Genomic DNA, 17,861 nt, shown 5'->3' with positions numbered 1-17,861 from the left:
GTTTTGTAGCAAGGCTGCCTGGTGTAAATCCAAGAATGGTAGCTACCTGGAGGAATGGGATAGGGTGTGTTCTTTTCAAAGGTATTCAGAAGTCAAAATTATTTTAGATCTGTGCTTGGTCTTACAAGACTTATGGTGAATTAGGCCCAACTACTTCCATTTAGAGCCCTGCCTTAGACTCCTAAAGGCCCTTGAGCTCTGATCTTCCATGATTTGGTAGTACTTTAAAATTTAAACCAAAAGCGAAAAGAAAAAAAAAAAAAGAAAAGAAAGAAAAAGAAAAATAGAACAAGCATCATAGCAAGCTTTGAAGTGGAATCCTGCCTTTATTCTCTTCAGATGAACTGACCAGTGGTGGTGTTGTTTTTTGGTTTTTGTTTGTTTGTTTATTTGTTTGTCTCAGATGGCGTCTCGCTCTGTCGCCCAGGCTGGAGTGCAGTGGCGCGATCTTGGCTCACTGCAGCCTCTGCCTCCCGGGTTCAAGTGATTCTCCTGCCTCAGCCTCCCGAGTAGCTGGGATTACAGGCGCATGCCACCACACCCGGCTAATTTTTTCTATTTTTAGTAGAGACAGGGTTTCGCTGTTTTAGCCAGGATGGTCTTGAACTCCTGATGTCGTGATCCACCCGCCTTAGCCTCCCAAAGTGCTGGGATTACAGGCGTGAGCCACCACGCCCAGCCTCAACCAGCAGTGTTTTTAACTGCTAGTTGTTTAAGCTATTATTTAGCAATATGTCCTGTTGTAATGACATCTAACAGAATAAAGGGCTAAAGTGCTGCCCAGAGTGTCAGATGACATGGGGGCTTAAGCCTGGCCCTACTGCTAACTAGCTATGTGATTTTAGGGTAAATCAGTAAATTCTCTGGGCTTCAGTTGATATGTTAGATTCTCTGTCACAAGCTCAGAAATGTTTTGTTTTGTTTTGTTTTGGAGACAGTCTTACTCTGTCACCCAGGCTGGAGTGCAGTGATGTGATCTCGGCTCACTGCAAACTCCGCCTCCCGGATTCAAGCGATTCTCCTGCCTCAGCCTCCCGAGTAGCTGGGATTACAGGCACATGCCACCACGCCCTTCTATTTTTTGTATTTTTAATAGAGATGGGGGTTTCACCATGTTGGCCAGATGGGTCTCGAACTCCTGACCTCAAGTGATCCGCCCACCTCAGCCTCCCAAAGTACTGAGATTACAGGCATGGGCCTCCCCGCCTGGCCAGAAATGAATTTTAACTATCATAAGTAAAATATTTGTCAGAAAGATGTCAGGCATCCTAATGGAAGACTAGAGGACCAAACTTAGAGAACAGGCATGTGAAAGGAAAATAAATCTCAGAATCATCACCAAATCATCACCCAAATCATCACCAAGCCAAAGGGAAAAGTCAAGCTGGGAAGTGCTTAGGGCAAACCTGCCCCCCATTCTATTCCTAAAAAGATAGCTACTAAGATTTTTAAAAGCTACATACCTCCCTCACTAGGAATTGTGGACAAAGGACAGACAGAACTCAAAGTCATCCCTCCTCTGCTCAGTGAGATAAATGCAAACCTGATTGCCATCTTTGGAAAGGCTAATCAGAAACCCAAAAGAATGCAACCATTTGTCTTGTATCTTCCTATTACCTGGAAGTCCTCTCCCCACTTCAAATTATCTCGCCTTTCTTGATGGAACCAGTGTACATTTTACATATATCGATTGATGTCTCGTGTCTCCCTAAAATGTATAAAACCAAGCTGTGCCCCGACCACACTGGGCACATGTCGTCAGGACCTCCTGAGGCTGTGTCACGGACATACATTCTTAACTTTGGCAAAATAAACCTCCTAAACTGACTGAGACCTGTCTCAGATATTTGGGGTTCAAAGGAAAGAGCTAGGATCATTCAGGGAAGACCAGGGAGCAGGAGCAGACTGTCCCATACATCGACACTCCCCATGTATCCAAAGCAGTAGGAATAATGGGGTATGGTCCCAGGGGAGAGTTTCCAGGGGAGATTCAGATTCCAAGGGGAGAATTTCCCACTGGCCAGATGTAAGCCACATTCCAGCTTCCTACAAAAACCCCTTGCAGTTCCAGAGTTGGAGGCCACCAAAACCACATTTGAATGGATTCCCCAAAAGGAGAGTAGGGTGATATTGAAAAAGATAAATCTATTGCTGAACAGCCAAAAACAACAAATGTCAAAGCAGATGTGCCCCATCTGTAAAAACTAGAAGGTTAATTGTATGACCAGTGGTAAAATTATTGTTCCTAAATTATGTCTCTGTCAGACATTTCTAAGATGCACATGGTTAAAGCAAAAATGGAATTAGAAGATCTTATCAGTAAATGAACATTCAAAATGAGCGGAACAAATAATTTTGGTTTTTTTTGTTTTTGTTTTTGCCTTCGATTTATGATCGGTAGTGAAATGACCAGGGAGTTTTGTCCAGATTGGAATTTGTCTCTCAGTCTTAAACAAATAGATCCTTTTTCTCCCCTTCAATTTTAGGAAAGGAGAAAAACAGATAGCTGCATCCTAGTGTAGTTGTGCTGGGCATTGTGCAACAGAGTTTAAGTGGAAGATTAGCTGGAACTAAGTCTGATGGTTATTGTTACTGAGTAAGAACCAGAGTCCTAAGCTCTTCTCTGCTTTGGCCAGTAATTGGTCTACTCATGTGGCCCAGTCTCTGTCTGGTGATAAGGATAGAAATAATCCTGACACTTGTATTCAGAGGCATGTGTCTGGGAAATCAATGCCCTCAGAGAGAGGGTTCCAGGTATGGCTGGGCATTCTAATATTCAGTGTTTGGTCATGCTGCGGGGGTAGGGTGGGAATGTCTACTTACAGAGAACAGTGCGATATTTGGGTTTGGATTTTCTCCTGTTGTATTCTGAATTCCTTTAGGATTACAGAATCACATTTTCTTCACTACCTAGAGGTGTCCTTTTGACTTTTGCAGCCAGGTTGCATACATCAAGGAATAATTACTTTTTCCTTCCTGTTTTAGGAGTTTGGCCAGATTTTTTCATTAGCCATTAGTATTGATAGCTGTGTAGTTCCTTGAACTCTGGTCTGATATTTGAAACTTTTTATTATGAAATTCCCTGTCTGTGGTGTGGTCACACCAAGTGAGAACATGAATTCCTTTCCACCTCGTAGGGTTGACAGAAGCTGTCCTAGCACCTTGAATCTGAAAATTAACTAAGCAGAGAAAGCTTATCAGGAGGGGAAAAATATTGGGAGAGTGGAATGTATTTGAAAGTTTTTGCTAGATGAGTATTCTTCAAGATGAAAGTATGAGTTCAGATTATGTGTGGTACTTGAATTTAACGTAAATACCAACCACTCACCTTGTGCAATAATATTGCATGCAGTCAATATTACACAATAATCTGTCTGCTGATTTTGGCTTCAAGCAGAATTATCAAACTAACTCCAGAGTTTGGCATTACAAACATTATAAACATGAAAATCTGTTTCCTTCATTTTAGTATAATATCTACTTTCTGCCACTTGATTTCTCATAGTAAATAAGCCATTTCTTCTTGTATGTGTGCATGTACAACAGTGGAATTTCTATCCAACTGACGTTCAGCAATTAGGCCAGGTATGTTGTTGCTTTGTTTTGCTTTATTGACCTTCCTGCTGGTCATGGATGATCACCCTGGCCACATTCCTAAAGATTATTTCAACCTCAGAACAGTTAAATATTTTCTTCCCTTAGTTGACCTTTTCCTCCACACTTTTTAAGAAGAAACTACCAGTTAACAAATGTTGTACTTTTAGGAAGTGATTTTGATCAGAATGGATTGTCACAGAGCACTTTCCCAAATATTTTTAAAGCTGAGTACTCTTTCCTCAATATTTTGAGACTGAGATGCCACCGTCATTTCCAGAAGATATTACAACTTGCTCTACTGTCCGGATTCATCTCTCAGACATGTTCTTTATCCCACTCAGTATGGTCTTTCTGTTTATGGCCTTGTTGGGAAAGTGCTGGGGAAAATGAGAAGAGTTGGAATCCGAATGGATTTCAGTAGTTTTCTCTCACTCGTGTACTCTACTTTTTTTTTTTTTTTTTTTTTTGGAAATGGAGTTTCACTCTGTTGCCCATGCTGGAGTGCAGTGGCATGATCTCAGCTCACTGCAAACTCCACCTCCAGAGTTCAAGCAGTTCTCTTGCCGCAGCCTCCCAGGTAGCTGGGATTATAAGTGTGTGCCACCACACCTGGCTAATTTTTATATTTTTAGTAGAGACGGAGTTTCACCATGATGGCCAGGCCAGTCTTGAACTCCTGGCCTCAAATGATCCATCCTCCTTGGCCTCCCAAATGCTGGTATTACAGGTGTGAGCCAACACACCTGGCTAATTTTTGTATTTTTAGTAGAGATGGGGTTTCACCATGATGGCCAGGCTGGTCCTGAACTCCTGACCTCAAGTGATCCATGCTCCTTGGCCTCCCAAAGTGCTGGGATTACAGGCGTGAGCCACCACACTCAGCCCCTGTACTCTACTTTTAAATTCCATTCTGTTGAAAAGGTGTATATGGAAGACATTGTGTTTCATCTACCATAAACTATATCATAAAGCAAAAACAACATGGTAGAGAATGATTCAGAACATAAGCTTTTAAGTCAAATCTTGGTTTGAATCCTTGCTCTGAGGCTTGCTAGGCTTACTAGCTGTATGATCTTAAGCAAGTAATTTATGATCTCTGAGCCCTCAGTCTCTTACTAGTACCTACTTCATAGAATTGTTAGGAAGGTTAAATAGGCCGGGCACGGTGGCTCAAGCCTGTAATCCCAGCACTTTGGGAGGCCGAGGCGGGCGGATCACAAGGTCAGGAGATCGAGACCATCCTGGCTAACACGGTGAAACCCCGTCTCTACTAAAAAGTACAAAAAACTAGCCGGGCGAGGTGGCGGGCGCCTGTAGTCCCAGCTACTCGGGAGGCTGAGGCAGGAGAATGGCGTGAACCCGGGAGGCGGAGCTTGCAGTGAGCTGAGATCCGGCCACTGCACTCCAGACTGGGCGACAGAGCGAGACTCCGTCTCAAAAAAAAAAAAAAGGAAGGTTAAATAAAGTAATGTAAAATGCACCTAGCATACAGGAGATATCTAGTTGAGTTAGCTATTATTAGCTCCTTATATATACATACACACACATATTTACGTATATACATATACACACACATATATATACATATATACACACACATATATATACATATATATATATATATATATTTCTTAACCAGGGATGTCTTTCCCCTTGTTGAGCAAGCAGTCTATGGCAAAGAGAAGCACAGATGTTTTTAAGTTATAAAAACTCTGGAGGACTTCACTGTCACGAGTGCTCTATTAGAAAGGTGATCCTGTCATATTTGTATCAAGCAGCTAATTATTCTCTTTAGATCAAGAAAATAGTATTCTCTTTATCTCATTTACTCCTTACTGTAGGGATTCTTAAGTCCTTTGGGGTTATATTTAACTTAGGCATCTGTAATCACATACAAATGACTTCATAGAGTTTACTGCAGTTCTGTTTCTGTGCTAGACTCTACAGAACTAGTCAATTCAGAAACATGAAAAAGTTTTCACCTGCCTTTTTAAAGAACAGATTTTTTTTTTTTGAAACGGAGTTCCACTCCGTCGTCCAGACTGGAGTGCAATGGCACAGTCTCAGCTCACTGCAACCTCCGCCTTCCGGGTACCAGCAATTCTCTTGCCTCAGCCTCCCTAGCAGCTGGGATTACAGGCACCCGCCACCACGCCCGGCTAATTTTTTTGTATTTTTAGTAGAGACGGGGTTTTGCCGTGTTGGCCAGGCTGGTCTCCAACTCCTGACCTCAGGTGATCCGCCCACCTCGGCCTCCCAAAGTGTTGGGATTACAGGCGTGAGCCACTGCACCCAGCAAGAACAGACTTTTAATTAGACAACTGACAACTCCATGTCAATTGAATTTTTAAGCAACTGTTTCAGAAAGACATATTTACATAATAAATCTTTTATTATTCTGGCAAGATATACCAACCTTTTACCTTACACAAAAGTATATGCAATTAAATTTACATATAATTTTCTTCATATGCAAATAAAGCATTTAATTTTCAAGTGGAATTTTATCTCCCTAAACTCTGGTGGTGGTTATAAATTTTGTTTTATCACTTCCATGCTATGAATTTTTTTCCGTTATGATAAGAGATTTTTGTAATCAGCCACACACTTATTTCTGGTCCCCTTGTGACCAACAGAATGTCACTTTTTTGATAACTGAGGGGTCATGACCTGGGGCCACAGAATAAAGAGGATTGATTATACCATCCAGATTGTCTGCCATGAGTCTCTGGGAGCCTATATCGCACCTATTATAATAGTATTAAATAGTAGTCTCGGGCCGGGCGCTGTGGATCACACCTGTAATACCAGCATTTTGGGAGGCCAAAGTGGGCGGATCATTTAAGGTCAGGAGTTCCAGACAAGCCTGGGCAACATGGTGAAACCCCGTCTCTACTAAAAATACAAAAATTAGCCAGGTATGGTGACGTATGCCCGTAGTCCCAGCTGCTTGAGAGGCTGAGGCATGATAATCGTTTGAGCCCGGGAGGCAGAGGTTGCAGTGAGCCAAGATCTCACCATTGCACTCCAGCCTGGACGACAGAGCAAGACTCCATCTCAAAAAAAAAAAAAAAAAAAAAAACAAATAGTAGTCTGTTGGCCTACCTTGTGCATTTTGTTCTATCAGAAAAATTGACATTTGTGTTTCAAATAGGAAAGCCTCTTTTCTCTTATGTGTGAATTAGTGATATTTATACTATATGTGAGTTTGATTCCTGGCCTTTCTTTTATAATCAGGAGTTTTTGGAGTCCAGGTGGCTTTGAACTAACCAGCGGCCCTTGTTTAGCTCCTTAACCCTTACTTTGAGAAAGCCCTACATACATTTTAAATAACACGTTTAGATATGCTTTAAAGCAAGAATGTACTTAGATATGCTTTAAAGCATAAGCAACAAATGTATCTATAAAAAAACAGTATTACTGAACTCCAAAAACCAGGAAGTTCTTAAAATAGTGTTTGTCAAAGAGAAACTACCTGTCTTACAAAAGGAATGACTGAAGTATGTTCAGTTGTTTTAAACTGTTCAACAAATATACACACTTCTTTTGTAGATGTAGCGAACTCCTTTGTTTACTGGAACCCACAGTGTCCAAAGCTGTTACTTTGCCTGGTGAATAGGTAGGATATGTAATCTTTATTTTTAAAATATTTTCATTTAGTAAAGCAGCAGTTGCTGTGTTGGCAAAAGTGTGAATTTCATTTCCTGTCTGTGGTGTAGCCCACTCATCCTGTCACTCAGACATTTTGTTTTAGGTTGTTCCCGTAATGTGAGTGGAACAGAGTGACCCACAGTAGGGTGGCATGTGAACACCACGGATGTAACAAGAGACAAGGCTTGTGCAACAGACCACAAGAGAGCAATGCTTTATTTAAAGATGAAAACAAAACAAAATCAAGGCACCCCCACCCCCAGCCAGCATGCAAATTTTTAAAGTGACATCTGTGGATTCTTTTGTTTTTAGAAGACATGTTTCAGTCTATTTGGCAGGTTACCTCAAAGGTTTTATTAGCTTCATGGACTTTATTAAAGGATAAAATTGAATCAGTGTCTGATAACATTATAGAGGTGATTTAATTTCATTTGCTAATCTATCATCAAACATTTTAAAGTCCATTAATCTGCCACATATATTGAGTTCTATAATGATTATTTTTACATGTGAGACTTGTCCTAAATTACAATTTCTGCTACAGTGACAGGACAGATATACAGTGTGGAAAAAACCTGGGATAGATTCATTCATCCATCACCTGTTGTTCAAGCAGCTAATATGTGCCTTACACTGTTTCCAGTGCTGCGGCTGCAGTGATGCGCAAAATTAAGTCCTTGCTCTCATGGAGCTTATATTCTACTATAGGAAGGTAACCACAAGTATGCATGTGAATAAATATAATTTTAGTTTATGATAAATATTCTGAAGGAAACAAAACAGAACAACAGGATAAAGTATGATTGGAATTGGGGGAAGGAGCAGTGATATTGGAGCTGAGACTTACATAGTAACAGGCCATGACAAAAGTATTCCAAGTAGAGAACAGAGAGCACAAAGGCCCTGAAACATCGAAGAAACAGAAAGAAGAATCACAGATCATGGTAAACAAAAGGGGAGATATTGTAAGATCTAGGAGTAGTCCTGTAGTATGTTACAGGGCCTTGAAGACCAAGCTAAAGACTGGCTTTTTTATTTATAAGTACAAAAGGAAGCCTTTGGAGGGTTTTAAGCAGGGAAGTGACACTGTATGATCTATATGATTTTTAAGTCACTCTGGTTGTTGTTTGGTGAGTAGATGATGGAGGGCAGAAGTGGTTGCAGATAGACCTGTTAAGAAGTTTTTTTTTTTTTTTTTTCTTTTTTTTTTTGATACAGTGCCTGGGGTTTGTTTCACTTCAGGGGCAAGGTAAATGGGTGAGGATGTAGAAGAAACAAAATTTGCCACAAATTAAAGCTTGAATGTGATGGGAACACGGGGCCTTATTATAGTATTCCCTCTACTTTTGTGTATGTTTGATATTTTCTGTAATAAAAGGCTTTTTTAAGAAAAACTTTTTAAATAGTGGTCCAAGTAAGGAATGATGGTGCCATGGACCAGTGTGATAGTGGTGATAGGAATAAGTGGGCAAGTTCAAGATATATTTGAAAGTAAAGCTGGCCAGGCGCGGTGGCTCACGCCTGTAAGCACTTTGGGAGGCCGAGACAGGTGGATCACGAGGTCAGGAGATAGAGACCATCCTGGCTAACACGGTGAAACCCTGTCTCTACTAAAAATATAAAAAAATTAGCCGGGTGTGGTGGCGGGCGCCTGTAGTCCCAGATACTCGGGAGGCTGAGGCAGGAGAATGGCGTGAACCCGGGAGGCGGAACTTGCAGTGAGCTGAGATCGCGCCACTGCACTCTAGCCTGGGTGACTGAGTGAGACTCCGTCTCAAAAAAAAAAAAAAGTAAAGCTCACAGGAATTGCTAATGGATTAGATATATATTATAGGAAGGAAAGACACTAAGGATGACTATTAGGTGTTTTGCCTAAACAACTGGGAGAATGAGGCTGGAGAACGAGGCCAGAGATTGACTTGAGGGTGGGGGAACTCAAGAATTTAGTTTTGGCAACGTGAATTTAACATGCCAATTAAGATTTCCAAGTGGAAATATTGAGTAGACAATGTCATTTACAATCCGCTAGCTAACCTTCAATAGCAGTGCTATACTCAAAAGCAATTTAGAATCCTCTATTAGGTATTTCTAAACTTGGCCCTCTGGCCGGGCGCGGTGGCTCAAGCCTGTAATCCCAGCACTTTGGGAGGCCGAGACGGGCGGATCACGAGGTCAGGAGATCGAGACTATCCTGGCTAATACGGTGAAACCCCATCTCTACTAAAAAATACAAAAAAAAAAACTAGCCGGGCGACGAGGCGGGCGCCTGTAGTCCCAGCTACTCGGGAGGCTGAGACAGGAGAATGGCGTGAACCCGGGAGGCGGAGCTTGCAGTGAGCTGAGAGCCGGCCACTGCACTCCAGCCTGGGCGGCAGAGCAAGACTCCGTCTCAAAAAAAAAAAAAAAAAAAAAAAAAAAAAAAAAAAACTTGGCCTTCATGAGTTAAGTTCTATCCTTTCAGATTCTGTGAGAAACTTGATGGATAACTTGAAAGGCTTATTTAGTTTATTGATATGAAATAATTTAGATTTATTTTCTGGTTATATATGGGTATCCACTAGTTTTCTTTGCTTTTTTTTTTTTTTTTTTAAGAGACAGAGTCTTGCTCTGTCATCCCAGCTGGAGTACAATGGCACCATCATAACTCACTATAATCTTGAACTCCTAGGCTCAAGCAATCCTCGCACCTCACCCTCCTGAATAGCTAGGACTACAGGCAAGTGATACCACCCCCAGCTAATTTTTAAAATATTTTTTTGGAGATGGAGTCTCACTGTGTTGCCTAGTCTAGTCTCGAACTCCAAGCCTCAACCAGTCCTCTTGGCTTGGCCTCCCAAAGTGCTGAGATTACAGGCATGAACCACTGTGACTAGACCAGTAATTTTATTTTGAATAGCCGCTATCCTCAGCAGTTATTCTGCACCTTTATTATCATCTTGTGAATGACAAACTCCAGTGGGTTAAACACACTTCCGGGCCGGGCGCGGTGGCTCAAGCCTGTAATCCCAGCACTTTGGGAGGCCGAGACGGGCGGATCACAAGGTCAGGAGATCGAGACCATCCTGGCTAACACGGTGAAACCCCGTCACTACTAAAAATACAAAAAAAAAAAAAAAAAAAATTAGCCAGGCGCGGTGGCGGGCGGGCGCCTGTAGTCCCAGCTACACAGGAGGCTGAGCCAGGAGAATGGCATGAACCCGGGAGGCGGAGCTTGCAGTGAGCTGAGATTCGGCCACTGCACTCCAGCCTGGGCGACAGAGCGAGACTCCGTCTCAAAAAAAAAAAAAAAAAAACACACTTCCTGCCCACTACTTCTTTTCACTGAGTATGGGGATGCAAGTTGGCAGTAGTAAAATTTTGAGGTAATACTTTACTGTGGTGTATATTTTAAACAAATGTTTTTTGCAAACTTTGGACCTATTATTAGTAGCTAAATATTGTAACATACTTCACATCTGATTAGGACAGTATTGAAACATCATTACTGATAACCTTCTACTAATCTACTTATAATAACTAATATTTATTAAGGGCTTTTTACTGTATACTAGGCACCACTTTAAGATGCTCTGTTCTCATTGGCTCTTCACAACAACTTCATTTTATTATCCCTGTTTTACAGATAAGGAAATTTAGGCCTACTCTGGTAGGAAGAAGTAAAGCTAGGATTCAAACTCAGACATTCTGGTTTCAGAGCCTCTGCTCTTAACTGCCGCCATGTAATGTATATAGAATATCGTAAGTTTTGGCTGGGCGCAGTGGCTCACACCTATAGTTCTAGCACTTTGGGAGGCCAAGGCGGGTGGATCACATGAGGTCAGGAGTTCAAAACCAGCCTGACCAACATGGTAAAACCCTGTCTCTGTTAAAAATACAAAAATTAGGCCGGGCGCGGTGGCTCAAGCCTATAATCCCAGCACTTTGGAAGGCCGAGACGGGCGGATCACGAGGTCAGGAGATCGAGACCATCTTGGCTAACACGGTGAAACCCCGTCTCTACTAAAAAATACAAAAAACTAGCCGGGCGAGGTGGCGGGCGCCTGTAGTCCCAGCTACTCGGGAGGCTGAGGCAGGAGAATGGCATAAATCCGGGAGGCAGAGCTTGCAGTGAGCTGAGATCCAGCCACTGCACTCCAGCCTGGGCGACAGAGCGAGACTCCGTCTCAAAAAAAAAAAAAAAAAAATACAAAAATACAAAAATTAGCTGGTCGTGGTGGCTCACTCCTGTAATCCCAGCTACTCAGGAGCCTGAGGCAGGAGAATTACTTGAACCTAGGAGGCGGAGGTTGTTGCAGTGAGCCAAGATCGCACCACTGCACTCCAGCCTGGCAACAGAGTGAGACTCCCATCTGAAAAAGAAAAAAAAGAAGAATATTATAAGTTTTGTTTCAGAAAACTTATCTAGAGGCCGGGCACGGTGGCTCACGCCTGTATTCCCAACACTTTGGGAGGCTGAGGTGGGCAGATCATTTGAGGTCAGGAGTTTGAGACCAGCTTGACCTATGTAGTGAAACCCTGTCTACTAATATACAAAAAGCCAGGCATGGTGGCGGGTGCCGGTAATCCCAGCCTACTCGGGAGGCTGAGGCAGGAGAATGGCTTGAACCCAGGAGGCAGAGGTTGCAGTGAGCCAAGATTGCGCCACTGCACTCCAGCCTGGGCAACAGAGCAAGACTCCCTTTCACAAAAGAAAAAGAAAGAAAACTTGTCTAGAGTAGGCAGGAGTGTATGCGTGAGTAACCACAGCCTCTCTTGATTATGTTTTTACTTCGTTCCATGAAGTTGGAACTTTGGAATAGGGAAGAGAGAATCCTAAAGTGGTTATCCATCCTATCCTTTGATTTCCTTTCCTAAATAATTTATTTTCTTTTGACTTTTTCCTTGTAGCATCAGCGAGAGCTTTCTAACTGTCAAAGGTGCTGCCCTTTTTCTACCACGGGGAAATGGCTCATCCACACCAAGAATCAGCCACAGACGGAACAAGCATGCAGGTAACACTCGCATATATACTATTTCTTTCTTGGTAACTGTATCTTGTGTTACATTCTAAAAGGCTGACTACCTCATCCCCATCTCTTCAGAAGTTCTTTAATGGTGAAAGAAAGTGTTGTACTGTGCTGTAATCACTTTTCTTTTACCCTCTGAGACCATTTTTTTAGCACTTAGCAAAAAGTCTTTTACACTTAGTAGATGTTCAATACATTTTTGTTGGAATAATTATAAGAAAGTACCAAAATACTCTAATGAAGCTATATGAAACTTCTCAGTTAAGATTGAGATTTTTTTGTTTTGTTTTGTTTTTTTGAGACGGAGTCTCGCTTTGTCACCCAGGGTGGAGTGCAGTAGCATGATCCCAGATCACTGCAACCTCCACCTCCTGGGTTCAAGCGATTCTTCTGCCTCAGCCTCCTGAGCAGCTGGGACTACAGGTGCCCACCACCAAGCCCACCGCATTTTTGTATTTTTAGTAGAAACACGGGTTTCACCATGTTGGCCAGGCTGGCCTCGAACTCCTGACCTCAGGTGATCTGCCTGCCTCAGCCTCCCAAAGTGCTGGGATTACAGACTTGAGCCACCGTGCCTGGCCAAGGTTGTTTTTGTTTTGTTTTGTTTTGTTTTTTCGAGACCCTCACTCTGTCGCCAAGGCTGGAGTGCAATGGCATAATCTCAGCTCACTGCAACCTCCACCTCCCGGGTCCAAGCAATTCTCCTGCCTCAGCCTCCCAAGTAGCTGGAACTACAGGCATGCACCACCACACTCAGCTAATTTTTGTATTTTTAGTAGAGATGGGGTTTCACCATGTTGGCTAGGCTGGTGTCGAACTCCTGGCCTCAGGTGATCTGCCCGCCTCGGTTATCCAAAGTGCTGGGATTATAGGCGTGAGCCCTCGCGCCTGGCCCTCAGTTAAGGTTTTGAGTGTTCAGGTTAAAAATCTTTAGGTGGGCCAGGCACATTGGCTCACAGCTGTAATCCCAGCATTTTGGGATGCTGAAGCAAGAGGATTGCCTGAGTCGAGGACTTTGAGACTGGCCTGGGCAAGATGGTGAAATCCCATCTCTACAAAAAATAAAAATTAAAAAAAAAATTAAATTAGCCAAGTGTGGCCGGGCACAGTGGCTCACACCTATAATCCCAGCATTTGGGGAGGCTGAGGCAGGTGGATCACCTGAGGTCAGAAGTTCAAGACCAGCCTGGCCAACGTGGTGAAACCCTGTCTCTACTAAAAATACAAAAATAAGCTTGGCCTGGTGGCACATTCCTGTAATCTCAGGTGTTCTGGAGGGTGAGGCAGAAGAATCACTTGAACCTGGGAAGCGAAGGTTACAGTGAGCCGAGATCATGCCAGCCTGGGCAACAGAGCAAGACTTGACTTCAAAAAAAGAAAATTAGTGAATTGTGGTAGTGTACACCTGTGGTTCCAGCTACCTTGGGAGGCTGAGGTGGGAGGGTCACTTGAGCCTGGGAAGTTGAGACTGCAGTGAGCCATCTTTGCACTACTGCACTCCAGCCTTGGTGACAGAGTCGGACCCTGTCTCAAAAAAAAAAAGAGCCAAACACGGCTCGCGCCTCTGATCCCAGCACCTTGGGAGGCCGAGGCGGGTGGATCACCTGAGGTCAGGAGTTTGAAACCAGCCTGGCTAACATGGCTAAACCCCATCTCTACAAAAAATACAAAACTTAGGGCCTGGCACGGTGGCTCACGCCTGTAATCCCAGCACTTTGGGAGGCCGAGACGGGCAGATCACAAGGAGATCAAGACCATCCTGGCTAACATGGTGAAACCCTGTTTCTACTAAAAATACAAAAAAAATTAGCCGGGTGTGGTGGTGGGTGCCTGTAGTCCCAGCTACTCAGGAGACTGAGGCAGGAGAATGGTGTGAACCCGGGAGGTGGAGCTTGTAGTGAGCCGAAATCGCACCACTGCACTCCAGGCTGGGTAACAGAGTAAGACTCTATCTCAAAAAAAAAAAGAAGAGAAAAATACAAAGATTAGCGGGCATGGTGGCACGCGCCTATAGTCCTAGCTACTCAGGAGGCTGAGGCAGGAGAATTGCTGGAACCTGGGAGACGGAGGTTGCAGTGAGCTGAGATCGTGCCACTGTCCTCCAGCCTGGGCGACAGAATGAGACCCCGTCTCAAAAAAAAAAAAGTTTAGCTGTTCCCTTGAATCTTATTCAGAGTTACTTCAACTAATCAAAGATTCAATTTCTGATTTCTTTCTGCTGTCTAGTGATGGTATGAGGAGAAGAATGATACAGAATATACTAAGATAAACTTTTTGCTGTGATAATGAGTTATTATGTCACATATTAAAGTGCCGGTGTCTACTACTTGAACGTATACACTAAAAAGACTGGAAATTTAACCCAGAGGACTTCTATAAACAAAGAGTCATCAAATAAACAAAGAATGAGTATAAGCTCTGGTTTTGAAATATCAACTAATAGTAGTATATGCATTGTATTATTTTATATTGGATTTCTCTAAAATCAGGAACACCTGTGGTGATGACGTTTAAAAAGAACCGTAGAAAATGTGTCCTAGGGAGAGAGATCTCCAGGTGTAGGATATCCACAGTTTAAGAAGATAACCTAATGTTTCTCTTCTACCGGCAGACCTTATTTATCATTTTGGGGAAAAAAAATAAAAGCTTGAGGACACTAATCCTGATCAATAGTATACAAAGAGGCAGATTGCTTGTTGTCATAAATGTGACACTTTGACTACTTGTGACCTCCAGGAGTGAAAAAAAAAATTGTAACTACTAAGAAAGGAACAAAGACTACAGTAACCTTAAGTGTTTAGGTCAGAGGTGAAAGCCAAAAATATTGGATCCCATTGAGCCAGTAGTTGAGCATAGCTTTAGTGAGATAATCTCGGTTATTTTAGTGGCTTCCCTACTACTTGTCTGGGCCTTCACGTAGTTGCAATTGTGGCAGCTCAGAATTGTAATCCATTTTGTTTGGACAATATTTTCCTCCTACCAGAACTCTCTAGCCATGGAAAATTTTTTAGAGTAAGGGAGGAAATAACCTCTTTTGGAAATTAGCTTGGATTGCACTTTCTAAAACCTTCCTCCCCAGTGTCCAGTACTGGAGGTCGGGTAGGAGAGGACGCTTCCCCAAAAAACTTGAATGTGCGGAAGAAGTATGCCCACTAAGCTTTTTATTTCTTTTTAGTGTGGATATTTATCCCTTACAGTAAAAAGAAGACAAATTATTGGTTTAAATCCAGTTTGACTAGGATGTTGGGCAAATTACTCTATGGCATGTAATAGTTAATGGGGTCAATGGCTTTTAAAGCTCCTGGCACTGGTTGGCATTTTTCTTTGGTCAAACTTCTACACTCAGCTGCCACCCAGGTTTCTACTTGACATTGTTCAGTTAGCTTTCCTCATACTAAAAAGAAAAGCAGATTTAACACAAGCTGAATGGACTTGATTTGTGATCCAGACCGGAACAGATGAGGCAGTGCGAGTATAAACTTGGCTTACAAGAGCCAGGCTGTCACATAAAGTGAAGCTGTCTTGGCCAAGCCCACAGTAACTGCAAGTTGATGGCAGAATTGAGAGCAGATCAAGGGCTTACCATGTCTAGTTGTATTTCCTTATGCATGTTTCTTGAACTAGTTAGAATTTTTTAATTGGGCTACATTTGAAATATCCAAATAGTATTTTGCAAAGAAGGCTATTACAGGTGAATGTCTGCCAGTATTTTAAATGGAAACAATGAAAAGTCTATAAAATCCAATAGAAAATTGAAATTTAGCTCCTAGCAGTGAAGTATATGGTGGGAAAATGTAGGGAAGGTTATCTTAATGCTATGTCAATATATTGCCTTATATTAGACTCTGTGAAGAACAGTTGCCCAGTAGGAAATGATATGCAGTTTGCTCAGAGCAGTACTTTTTGCAGCCAACAAACCTGAGCTTCCAACTCACATAAGAAGGCTTACTTGAGTAGGCCTCCTGACTTTTTTTGTCTGAGCTTCAGAAAAGCCAGCTGAATCTTTGGGCCAGTAGTGTTCGGAGTGGGGACTTTGGGCTGCTATTTAGGGTTCTCCTCCAGAAGTTCTCCACCCTAAAAATCCTTTCCTCTGGTTATTTCTACTGGTAGGACAGAAGGAAACTTAGTTTTAAAGAAGCTCCAGCCTGGTGCTGTGGTCTGTGCCTGTAATCCCAGCACTTTGGGAGGCCCAGGCGGGCAGATTGCTTGAGCTTAGGAGTTCAGGAGCAGCCTGGGCACCATGGTGAAACCTCATCTCTACAAAAAATACAAAAAATTAGCCAGGTGTTGTGGTGCGCACCTGTAGTCCTGGCTACCCTGGAGGCTGAGGTGGGAGGATTGCTTGAGCCCAGGAGGTCACAGCTGTAGGGAGCCGTGATGGCGTCACTGTACTCCAGTCTGGGTGGCAGAGTAAGACCCTGTCTCAAGAAAAAATAAAATAAAAAGTATCCTCAGCTGCTTAACGCAATTGCAACTTATAACTCGGGTAGCTTTTCATTGTTTATACCTAACACTTTGTCTCTTCATACCTGTCCTTTTATTTTTTGTTTAACAGCTTTATTGAGATATAATCTACATACCATGTAATTCACCCCGTTTACTCATTTAAAGTGTACATTCATTGGTTTTTAGAAGAGTCACAGAGTTGTACAGCCATCACCACAATCTAATTTTAGAACATTTTTATCGCCCTGAAAATAAACCTGATACCCATTAGCAGTCACTCCCTATTTTTCTCACCCTCTCTCCCAGCCCTAAGCAACCATGAGTCTACTTTCTGTCTCTGTAGATTTGCCTATTCTGGGTGTTCTGTAAATGGATTCATATAAATGGATTTTTGAGACAGGCTCCTTTTACTTAGCGTGTTTTCAAAGGTCATCTATGGTATAGTATGTATCAGTACATCATTCCTTTTTATGACCAAATAATACTACATTTTGTGGAGAATACCACATTTTTTTTTTCCATTCATCATTTGATAGACATTTGAGTTGTTTCCACTTTTTTGCTATTATGAATAATGTTGTATATACATGCGTGTACAACTTTTTGGGTGGACATATGTTTTCTTTTCTCTTGGGTTTATGCATATGAGACTTAAGATTGTGTCCCTGGCCTTGAAAGGTAGTAGAATGGATCTGGCCAAACATAATGACTCTCCATTTTAATTTTGAAAATTGAAAGATTCTGCAATATGGAATTAATTGGTCAGAAGACAGCAGTGAAAACCATCCTTTTTGATTTGGGGTGGGGGGGGTGGGTGTTTGGTTTTTGTTTATTTATATTTAAATGTAAGGTCTTACTCTGTCACCCAGGCTGGAGTGCAGTGGCATAATCATAGCTCACTAGCCTCAAGCAGTCCCCCGCCTCAGCCTCCCAAAGTGGTGGGATTAAGGAAACTATTCTGTGTAAGAAGAAAGGAAAGAGTTTCAGACTTGCTGTCATTTATATAAACGCACCAACCCATTTGCCAACCTACTTTTTTTCTTCCTGCCTCTATCCACTTCTTGTACATAACAGTATTTCTTTTTTTTTTTTTTTTTTTGAGACGGAGTCTGGCTCTGTCTCCCAGGTTGGAGTGCAGTGGCCTGATCTCAGCTCACTGCA

At 42.4% G+C, this 17,861-nt stretch overlaps 1 protein-coding gene across 7 annotated transcripts in view; it reads left to right on the top strand.

Annotated features, from left to right (window-relative positions):
• The window catches only part of SSH2 (slingshot protein phosphatase 2), a 314,778-nt gene that overhangs the window by 222,159 nt on the left and 74,758 nt on the right, over window positions 1-17,861 (top strand). For 6 of the 7 annotated variants that reach the window (XM_033184405.1, XM_033184407.1, XM_033184409.1 and 3 more), the window contains one exon: window positions 12,136-12,239. In XM_033184405.1, coding sequence (XP_033040296.1) covers window positions 12,136-12,239 — 104 coding nt within the window. Of the gene's footprint in view, window positions 1-2,698; window positions 2,755-12,135; window positions 12,240-17,861 lie in introns of those variants that run through there. The other variant, XM_033184410.1, reaches the window with a different exon arrangement.

The sequence above is a fragment of the Trachypithecus francoisi genome, unplaced genomic scaffold (assembly GCF_009764315.1).
Source record: "Trachypithecus francoisi isolate TF-2019V2 unplaced genomic scaffold, Tfra_2.0 Lachesis_group20, whole genome shotgun sequence".
NCBI lineage: Eukaryota > Metazoa > Chordata > Mammalia > Primates > Cercopithecidae > Trachypithecus > Trachypithecus francoisi.
Note: the sequence above shows the minus strand (reverse complement) of the source record. Positions and strands in the feature narration are given on the sequence as shown.